The sequence below is a fragment of the Sturnus vulgaris genome, unplaced genomic scaffold (assembly GCF_052056855.1).
Source record: "Sturnus vulgaris isolate bStuVul1 unplaced genomic scaffold, bStuVul1.hap1 Scaffold_198, whole genome shotgun sequence".
NCBI lineage: Eukaryota > Metazoa > Chordata > Aves > Passeriformes > Sturnidae > Sturnus > Sturnus vulgaris.
The window spans coordinates 3,907,968-3,918,600 of record NW_028276185.1 but is presented as its reverse complement, the minus strand read 5'-3'; the positions used below and the strand labels follow the sequence as shown (position 1 = coordinate 3,918,600).

The window sequence follows — 10,633 nt, the reverse complement described above, 5'->3', positions numbered from 1 at the left end:
GTTCACTGGACCGTGCTGTCGTGGCACCAACCAGAGGTTGTGTTGCATCAACTGAGGACTGCTTGTCCGTACCTGTCTCCTGCAGCACCACACAATGGTCCATAAATCTTCCCACCTTTTGGCCAGAGGCCACTCACTTTGGAGAAGGACTATAAAAGAGCGACCCTCTGGAAAGGACCCTTTGAGATCTCTCCACTGATGAAGACCCCCTGGAGAAGACCCCTGAGATCTCCCCACGGACGAAGACTTGTCTATTGGATGACCCGTGAGGACGCCCATCTCGTCTGTTGGTAGCTATTCTCCCATCCCTTCCTTTCCTTCCCCTTTCCCTATCCTGTACCTCTCCCCTTTACCGTAACTGAATTGTTGGCATTTGATGAAATGCATTGCTGTTGTTGATTAAACTGATTTTCTGTTGTTGAATAAACTGATTTTGTCCCCTGCATTTTGCCTGTTTGCACCTTTGAGATCAAAAGAACCATCACGACCCCCGCTCTGCATTAATAGCGGATCGTGACAACTGGTGACGCTGAGATGGCACTGCGGACGCTGGGATGGAACTGGGAACACTGGGAGGGGACGTTGGGATGGGGACATTAGGAAGGGACAGGTGACACTGGGGTGGTGACACCGGGATGGCACTGGGGGCACTGGGACAGGACCAGTGACACTGGATTGGTGACACTGGGACAGAACTGGTGGCACTGGGATGGAACTGGGGACACTGGGATGGTGACACTGAGAGCACTGGACTAGTGGCACTAGAACAGGACTGGTGGCACTGGGCTGGTGACACTGGTATGGGTCAATGACAGGGTGGCACTGGGCTGGCACGGGGACACAACTGGGAGAACTGGGACAAGAACACTGGGACAGGATGGGGGACACTGGGCTGGTGATGACATTGGTATGGGGACCCTGGGGATGTGGTACTGGGACAGGACTGGTGGCACTGGGATAGGACTGGGGACACTGGGCTGGAACTGGGTTAGTGACACCAGGTTGGTGGCACTTGGGTGGTGACAGAACTGGTGGCACTGGGTTGGTGACACTGGTATTGTGACAATGGGGCAGTGGCACTGGGACATAACTGTGAGCACAGAGACAAAAACACTGGAACAGGATGGGGGACACTGGGCTGGCACTGGGAGCACTGGGAGGGAACTGGTTTGGAGACATTGAGATGGTGACATTGGTATGGGGACAATGGGGTGGTGGCACTGGGAAGGAACTGGGGACACTGGGATTGAACTGGGAGCACTGGGATGGTGACACTGGGACACAACTGGTGGCACTGGGACACAACTAGGAGCACTGGGACAGGGACTCTGGGACAGGATGGGGGACATTGGGATGGGACTGGAGACACTGGGAGGGAACTGGGAGCACTGGGATGGTGATATTGGTATGGTGGCAATGGGGCAGTGACACTGGGCTGGCACTAGGACCACTGGGAAGGAACTGGGAGCACTGGGCTGGTGACACTGAGACAGAACTGGGGACACTGGGGTGGGAGTGGCTTGGTGGCACTGGGTTGGTGACACTGGGTTGGTGACAGTGGGATAGAACTGGTGGCACTGGGATGGAACTAGGGACACTGGGCTGGTGGCTCTGGGGTGTCCCTGGTGCCACTGCTCATGTGCCACTGTGCTGGTTGCCCTGCTGCTGTGTCCCTGGTGCCACCTGTGCGGTGTCCCCATGTCCCCGCAGTGTCCCTGGACTCAGAGCGCTCTGCCCTGGGGGTGGCCAAGGACAGTCACCTGCTTCTGGCCCTGGGCACGGTGGCCGTGTCCTGCCAGGTGATCCTGCAGGCCTCCGTGACATCGTGGTGACACCTGGCCACCACCGCCCATGAGCACTGGGCCGTGGCCCAGCGCCTGTGTGACCATGCCCAGTGGGTGGCGATGGCCAGGGCCAGTGCTGAGGCCACTGCGGCCACCAGCAAGATCACCGCAATGTCCGGGGTGGCTGGACACGGTGACATGGCACCTGGGGACCTTGGTGAACTTTGTTAACCAGGACATGGTGGTGGCATGTGGGGGACATGGTGACAGGGGTTCCCCAGAGCTGCCCAGGCCCTTGGGGACATCGTGGGGGTCTTGGGGACATCGGTGGAGGGACACAAGGAGGTGATGTGAAAGCTGGAGGCAGCCCGGGATGCAGGGACATGGTGGGGACACGGGGTTGTACTGTCACCCCGAGGGACACTGGGGACCTTGGTGTCCTTGCCTTGGGGACATCAGGGCCACCCTGAGGTCGCCTGTCCTGTTTTGGGTCACTACGATGTCCCTGCAGTGTCCCCACGTGACCGCAGTTTGTCCCCCTGAATCATTAAAAACCGGAATAATCACGGACAAAGGCGCTGTAACTAATTAAAGTTACAAAGTGGTGTGTTTATTCACCGGCACAGGAGTCACCTCCCAAAGGCGTGACCGCCCCGAACAAGGTTCTTTGCCCTCTATTTATTGCCCAAGATCTTACATACAATACATGTGCATAACCCCAGCACCTCCCATCCCCATCCCATATTAAAATGAGCCCATTCGTCCTTCACGGGTGCACAGTTCTTCTCTTGAATTGGGTCGGTGGTCTCGAAATGGGTCAGTGGTCTCGATGGATGAAGTCAGGAGAGTCTTCATCAGGTCTCTGTGACCCTCTGGCACTATCCAAGGCCTCGTGCTTCATGATTAATGGTTTACTATTTTATTTATTATTTAGGTTCTTCTATACCTAAGTTCATAATAGCAGATAATTATACCAATTAGCTCTTGCCTAAGCATCAAGTAATTACCTACCTAACTTACATCTTGGCCATGGAAACTCCTTCTACCCTTAGCAAAAATCTTAACTCTTTAAAACCATGATTCAACTCTCCATGTCTGTGCCCCACCATGTCTTTGTCCCTCCATATCCCCACCCATGTCTCAGTTCAGTGTCTTTATTTTCACCCGTGTTGGTTGTTTTAAAAGGATGAAGAGAAATGAAAAGCAAATCTAGGCTAAAAGAAAAAGATTTCAGTGTCTGTGTGAGCTGAGGACCAATGTGCTTGAGTGGGAGGGAAAAACATTTTTTGGAGGACTTTCCATCCCACTGTCTCCAAAATCTTGGTCTTTGCCTCAGTTCATCACCATTTGGCTGCGGAAGACAACCTTGGGCAATAGGAAATGAAAATCCGGGAATTAGTGAGGTTGGAAAAGGTCTCCAAGACCATTCCTGGATATTCCTGGATACCACCAGGAGATAGGATTGAACACAGAATATTTTCTGAGCTTGAAAGTCAACAAATCTGCTCTCCTCAAAGAATTCCCAATGTCAGTTTGGGCCCTGATGGACGTTCCTGCCCCTGTGTTCATCCAGGTGCCCACAGGGAGAGAGGATGATGCAGAAACCCCTCAGCCAGGTGTCTTCCCAACACGGATCACCAGGACCAAAGATCACCAGGGCTCTGCCCAACGGGGGTCACTGGGGATCATCCAACACAAATCCTCCCATTGGGGATGGAGCTGGAGCAGAGCACAAAGCTCTTCCCATACTCGGGGCACTCACAGGGCTTCCCTTAGTGGAGACTCCGTTGGTGTCGGGTCAAGTGAGAGATCCTGGAGAAGCTCTTCCCACACTCAGGACACTCGTAGGGCTTCTCCCCAGTGTGGATGCGCCGGTGCCTGATGAGGTTGTCGTTGCGGTTGAATCCCTTCCCGCAGTCGGGGCAGCGGAAGGGCCTCTCCTCTGTGTGAATCCGCTCATGTAGGAGGAGATTGGAGCTGGTGTGAAACCTCTTCCCACACTTGGGACACTCGTAGGGCCTCTCCCCAGTGTGGATGCGCTGGTGCCTTCTCAGGTGAGAACTGTGCCCAAAGCTCTTCCCACATTCCAAGCAGGTGTAGGGCCGGTCCCCTGTGTGGATCACCTGGTGTTGCATCAGATGAAAAATGGTCCTGAAACTCTTCCCACATTTCCCACACTCATAGGGCTTCTCTCCAGTGTGGATCACCTGGTGCCGGATCAGCTGGGACCTGTAGCTGAAACTCTTCCCACATTCCAAGCACTTGTGGGGCTTCTCCCCTCCAGGAGGCTTCTCCACCAGCTCTGAGCTCTGCCTGGATCTCCGGCCGCCTTCCCGGCTCAGGGAGGGTCTTTCCTCCTTGCAGCTCCCTGGGCTGGGTTTGCAGCCCCTCCTCGTGAGAGATCTCCAGGGCTTTTCTGCCTCCTCCATCCCTGCACACCTGAGGAATGAAAATTCCTGGTTTAGGGGGAAATAACAAGAAGAGAGCTCCATAAACTGGGTGTTCCTCCTTGCCCAAGTTCATCTCTGGTAGTCATTGAGCATCTTGTGTCTGTAATAACCTCCCAAACACCAAGATTCCTGCTTCAAATCCTCCAAACTTTAACACACGGATCAAAAACTCCCCAAATAACAAGCTTCAGCCAAAATCCCCTCCAGACATGTGCTGGTTTGAAAGCAAAACCAATGAGAGAATCAGTCAGAAATACAATTCTATAGGAAAAAAGATAAGAGAAAAATAATACATGAAATAGTAGAAAAGAAAACAACTGACAGAATCAGAATACAACCTGACACCCCGCTAGTTAGGGTGGTGGTAGCAGTCCCAATGAAGGGGTCTTGTTGTAGTAGTGATGCTGTAGAAAGGTCTGGTAGCTCTTGTCCTTTGGAAACCAGTGGGTAAGGGCTGCCTTGGTGTTCCAAATCTCAGATTTTATCTAGGTAGGAAAGGCTTGGCTCCTCCCCCTGGCTGGAGCATCTCCCAATGGGATGATGGAATTTTATCAGTCATGCAGTGGCACTCAATGGCCCATTAACAGAAGATATCTTCCTGGAGGAAGGATGGGTTGTGGAAAAGATAAAGAACACTGCCCCACCTGGTTTTAACAGATGGCCCATTAGCAGAGGATATCTCCCACAGAGATAAGGATCACTGCTCCACCTGTTTTTATCCACCACTCTTTGTTCTTTTGTTTCTTCCCAGGACCTCCGACTAGTTACTTAATGTTTGCTGCTGATTTCTTCTCCCTTTTGAAGATGAAAATGGTAAAAGTGTCTTTGACCTGCCTTGCTGGATATTGTGAAGAGGAAGAGTCATCTACTGCAAGTGGGAGTGTCACAGGTGGAGCAGAGTTCTGTGAGTGCTGTATCAAACCAGACCTCGTCAGAGCTGCCAGAACAACTGGTCCATGCTGCCCTTCACTGCTCTGCCTGTTCCCCACTGTTTCATGCCAGAGTAATTTAACTGCTGTTAATTGGGTGTGTGTTTCACTCGAGCCAGTCCAGCAGAACCAGCAGAAAGCAGCCCCAGAATGAATGGGGCTCTGCAGAGGAGCCCCAGACTATTCATCAGCCTGCCCGCAGAACTGGCTCCAACTCTGAACCCTTGTGACCACACTCTGAAGAAGACACACTTCTGATATTTCTGAGGCACTTATGACTGAGGCACTGCACGTGCTTGTGCAGGCAAGAATCCCAAAGTTCTTTCTTACTTCAGGAAAAACCCTGCAGCAGTGCATACCCAGCATCTGCTATCAGCACATCCTGGCTGCACGTGCAGGAGAAGCAGCAGCAGCATTGTACACGTGGGTTTGTTAAGCTGAATTCCCCTACACTTTGAACAGTGCTCATCACAAACATATTTAATGGCACACCGATGCCATACATTTCTCCTAAAAGCCTCCCTTGTAACTAAACTTTGCGGGAAAGTTAATGCCGAGGATGAACGAGCAACTTCGGTCTCAGTCCGGAGGTGGAGGGGTTCTAAACACTGACTTTGCGAGAGCAGCATCTCTCCTGAAGCGCTCGGGGCCACCCGAGGCGCCGCCGGGAGCGCGGTGCAGAAGCCGGCCCGGACTCAGCCGCAGCGCCGGGCACCGCGCATCGCTGCTCTGCAGGGCGGCCCGCACGTCCTCCAGCAGCTGCCGCAGGCTGCCCTTCTCCTGCTGCAGCTCGGCCATGCGCTCCTCGGCCCGCTCCAGCGCCACCATCTCCTCGCAGCGCTCTCGGGAGCAGGGCCCCGGCGGCCGCCGCTCGGGCTGGGCGGGGGCTGCGCGGGCGGATGTGGCTCTCGATGTGCTCGCCCTCCCGGCCCAGCGGCAGCCGCGGCCCCGCGCGGGTGCTGAAGTGGCCGCAGAGCCGCGCGTGGAGCTGGCGGAAGGTGAGCTCGGCCCAGAGCCCGTCCCACAGCCCCGCGCACTCCTCGGGCTCCGCCGCCTCCTCCGCCCCCAGCGCCCGGCACAGCGTGCGGGACTCCTCGCCGGGGATGCGGCCCGGCCCGGCGCAGTCCCGCTGCTGGAAGATCTCCTGCAGGGACTGCTCCGGGCCGCTGGCCAGCACGACCATCTCGTTCTCCACGCCGCGCTCCAGCCCGTAGCGGTGGGCGAGGGCGCTGAGCAGCCACTGCGTGCGCCGGGCCGGCCGCCCGGAGGGGTCCCAGCCCTCAGGCGGCTCCATCGCGCCCGCCCGGCCCGCGGCGCTGCCCGAGCATCCTGAGCGCCGCCCGCCCGAGCGCTCGGCCCCGGCCCCGGCACGGAGCGCCCGGCTCGCCCCGCACGGAGCCGCGTCCGCCTTTGTCCGGCAGGAGCAGGGACTCGGGCAAAGCGGGCAGGTGCCGCCCTGCTCCCTTTGTGTGCCAAGCCCGAGCCCCAAGTGTGGTTCTTATTTCTTAGCTAATTTCTCCCTGCTTTCTCTCTGACACAAGCAAGACAATAGCATCGCACAATCCAGTTTGACAAGTAAGGCTTGTGAACGAGTGAGCGCTTCCACTAAATTAAAAACCCAATGTGTGTAGCCGTGGAATGGGGTTTTAACCCTTTAAGTGCGGCGGAAATAAGATGCACAGCTACATGGTCATCTTTCATGACAGGAAGAAAGAGACAAGTTTATTCAGAAATACACTTGGTTTTATAGCATGACTCGTAATTCCCAGAGTAGAGAAAAGATGATTGGTTCAGACAGAAGACACCCCATTTCCAGGGACTGGTCACACATCACAACAGCTGTTCTATCTTTGTTACTAATTCCTTTTTATTTTGACCAAATTATCAGCCTGGGAGAAATTCTCCCTAGCCTTGAGCTGGACCAGCTTATCAGCTGGGAACAGAGCTGAAAAGCTCCTGCCTGGAATATTATTCAGGCTGTAATTTTCTTACTTTCTCAATATGTGCCCCACAAATGTGCTTGAACGTCGACCTTCTGTTCTCTCAGACTTCCTCACCTCTGTAGATGAGGTGACTTCCAGGTGTTGGTGTGTGGGTGTTAAGAGGTCTGTGCTAGAGATGAGTAAGTGTTCAACTCGTTCAAACGAGCTGCCCAAAGCAGTGATTTTGGTCTCTCTTTGCCTGGGGAGCAGGACCGGGGTTGTTGAACGCAGGCAGCAGCACGAGCAGGGCTCCTCCAGCAGCAGGGACACGCCAGGAGCCAGAGGGGACCGTGGCACCAGAGGGGACCGTGGCACCAGCCGTGCCCGAGGTCTGAACAGGCTGCCAAAGTCAGGTGGTGCTGACAGGCTGCGTTAACAGCCCAGGCAAGGCGTGGTGAGGAGCCAGGGCTGGGGGCCACCCAAGGAGTCCTGTCAAGAGCAAATCGTTCTAATATTCTCTCTAGGACAAAAAAGGAACAAACCAGTCCAGTTGATATGTGAGGAAAAAGAATTCAAGTTCGTTTAAAACGCTGCTTAGGTTGGGTTTCTTTTGAGTGAACTGGTGTTAATAAATATTCGGTCCCATATGATGGAGTTTCTCTGCAAATAGGCCTTGATGGGAAATTACTGAATACCTTTTGTTTTGGTCTTTCTTAAGTTGAACACCTGAGTAGCTTTGTTGAGGAATGGAGAATTGTTCGTAACTCAGTATTTTCTCAGGAGGAGCCTTAAATTTTATCACAGGAGGAAGGACAGGCAAAGGTTTGAAAGCCTTCCCGTGCTGAAGTGACACACTTTGGGAGGAGTCTGTGAGGAGAAGTCCCCTCAGGCACTGCCAGGGCTGTTTGCCTCCTCTGCAGGCTCAGTATTCTGGGAGTTCCACAAGCCTCAGATGCCACTGTATTTTCCCCTGAATATTTTTTGTCGTGCAGTACACAGGGAGAATATTTTGTGCTAGATTCTCCTCTGGGCTGAGAGGAATGTTGAATTTATCTTTACAAATGAGCTCTGGATCTGCCTGTAGATAAGGCTAGCACTGAGAGATAAAAGAAACAATGGGATGGATTCCACTGATTGATGAATGGAAAGAGATATTTGCCTTTACAAACAAACTGTAAGGCTGCTGATAAATGAAATTGGATATCGAAAGATGAAAGAAGCAACGGGGGGGAAAACTATGAATTCTATAAGAATTAAAAATGAAAAGGGAGGGTTATACATTAGAGGGGAATTTCAGGTATCAGGCGTTCCGGGAAGTCTGTGCCTCTCAAGTACCTAAGCCAATGGGGAAAGAGAGAGGGAAATGCGGCCGGGAAAATAGGATAAAAAGGAGGCTGTGTTCTCCAAAAATTTGAGAGATCCCAGGGGAATGTCCCATGGCCTCTCCCTTTATTCGAATAAAGCAAAAAGGACTCCTCTGTCTCCTTTTTGGACATAAACCTCTGGTGTTTGTGGATTCATTTTCCTGACAGAAACAACTTGGGGATTCTTACCTGCACAAGCACGTGCAGTGCCTCAGTCATAAGTGCCTCAGAAATATCAGAAGTGTGTCTTCTTCAGAGTGTGGTCACAAGGGTTCAGAGTTGGAGCCAGTTCTGCGGGCAGGCTGATGAATAGTCTGGGGCTCCTCTGCAGAGCCCCATTCATTCTGGGGCTGCTTTCTGCTGGTTCTGCTGGACTGGCTCGAGTGAAACACACACCCAATTAACAGCAGTTAAATTACTCTGGCATGAAACAGTGGGGAACAGGCAGAGCAGTGAAGGGCAGCATGGACCAGTTGTTCTGGCAGCTCTGACGAGGTCTGGTTTGATACAGCACTCACAGAACTCTGCTCCACCTGTGACACTTCCACTTGCAGTAGATGACTGTTCCTCTTCACAATATCCAGCAAGGCAGGTCAAAGACACTTTTACCATTTTCATCTTCAAAAGGGAGAGGAAATCAGCAGCAAACATGAAGTAACCAGTCAGAGGTCCTGGGAAGAAACAAAAGAACAAAGAGTGGTGGAAAAAAACAGGTAGAGCAGTGATCCTTATCTCTGTGGGAGATATCCTCTGCTAATGGGCCATCTGTTAAAACCAGGTGGGGCAGTGTTCTTTATCTTTTCCACAACCCATCCTTCCTCCAGGAAGATATCTTCTGTTAATGGGCCATTGAGTGCCACTGCATGACTGATAAAATTCCATCATCCCATTGGGAGATGCTCCAGCCAGGGGGAGGAGCCAAGCTTTCCTACCTAGATAAAATCTGAGATTGAGAACACCAAGGCAGCCCTTACCCACTGGTTTCCAGAGGACAAGAGCTACCAGACCTTTCTACAGGATCACTACTACAACAAGACCACTTCATCAGGACTGCTACCACCATCAAAACTAGCAGGGTGTCAGGTTGTATTCTGATTCTGTCAGTTGTTTTCTTTTCTACTATTTCATGTATTATTTTTCTCTTATCTTTTTTCCTATAGAATTGTATTTCTGACTTGGAGTCTCTCACTGGTTTTGCTTTCAAACCAGCACAATTTTGGAGGCGATTTTGGCTGAATCTTGATATTTGGGGTGTTTTTGATCCGTGTGTTAAAGTTTGGAGGATTTTGGGTGGGAATCTTGGTGTCTGGGAGGTTATTACAGACACATGATGCTCAATGACTTCCAGAGATGAACTTGGGCAAGGAGGAACACCCAGTTTATGGAGCTCTCTTCTTGTTATTTCCCCCTAAACCAGGAATTTTCATTCCCCAGGTGTGTGAGGATGGAGGAGGCAGAAAAGCCCTGGAGATCTCTCACGAGGAGGGGCTGCAAACCCAGCCCAGGGAGCTGCGAGGAGGAAAGACCCTCCCTGAGCCGGGAAGGCGGCCGGAGATCCAGGCAGAGCTCAGAGCTGGTGGAGAAGCCTCCTGGAGGGGAGAAGCCCCACAAGTGCTTGGAATGTGGGAAGGGTTTCAACTACAGGTCCCAGCTGATCCTACACCAGAGGATCCACACTGGGGAGAAGCCCTACGAGTGTGGGGAATGTGGGAAGGGCTTCAGGAACAGCTCCAACCTGATCCAGCACCAGGTGATCCACACAGGGGACCGGCCCTACACCTGCTTGGAATGTGGGAAGAGCTTTGGATGGAGCTCTGACCTGAGAAAACACCAGCGCATCCACACTGGGGAGAGGCCCTACGAGTGTCCCAAGTGTGGGAAGAGGTTTCACACCAGCTCCAATCTCCTCCTACATGAGCGGATTCACACAGAGGAGAGGCCCTTCCGCTGCCCCGACTGCGGGAAGGGATTCAACCGCAACTTCACCCTCATCAGGCACCGGCGCATCCACACTGGGGAGAGGCCCTACGAGTGTCCCAAGTGTGGGAAGAGCTTCTCACAGAGCTCTCACTTGACCAAACACCAACGGAGTCACCACTGAGGGAAGCCCAGTGAGTGCCCAAGTGTGGGAAGAGCTTTGTGATCTGTTCCAGCTTCATCCCCCATGGGAGGATCAGTGTTGGA

General features: G+C 52.9%; 1 protein-coding gene across 1 annotated transcript in view; it reads right to left on the bottom strand.

Moving 5' to 3' along the window:
• Nucleotides 1–3,469: 3,469 nt before the first annotated feature.
• LOC148217907 (uncharacterized) overlaps nucleotides 3,470–10,633 on the bottom strand; it is a 98,256-nt gene continuing 91,092 nt past the window's right edge. Inside the window, 1 exon segment of the mRNA XM_088158325.1 lies at nucleotides 3,470–4,062. Coding sequence (XP_088014451.1) covers nucleotides 3,470–4,062 — 593 coding nt within the window.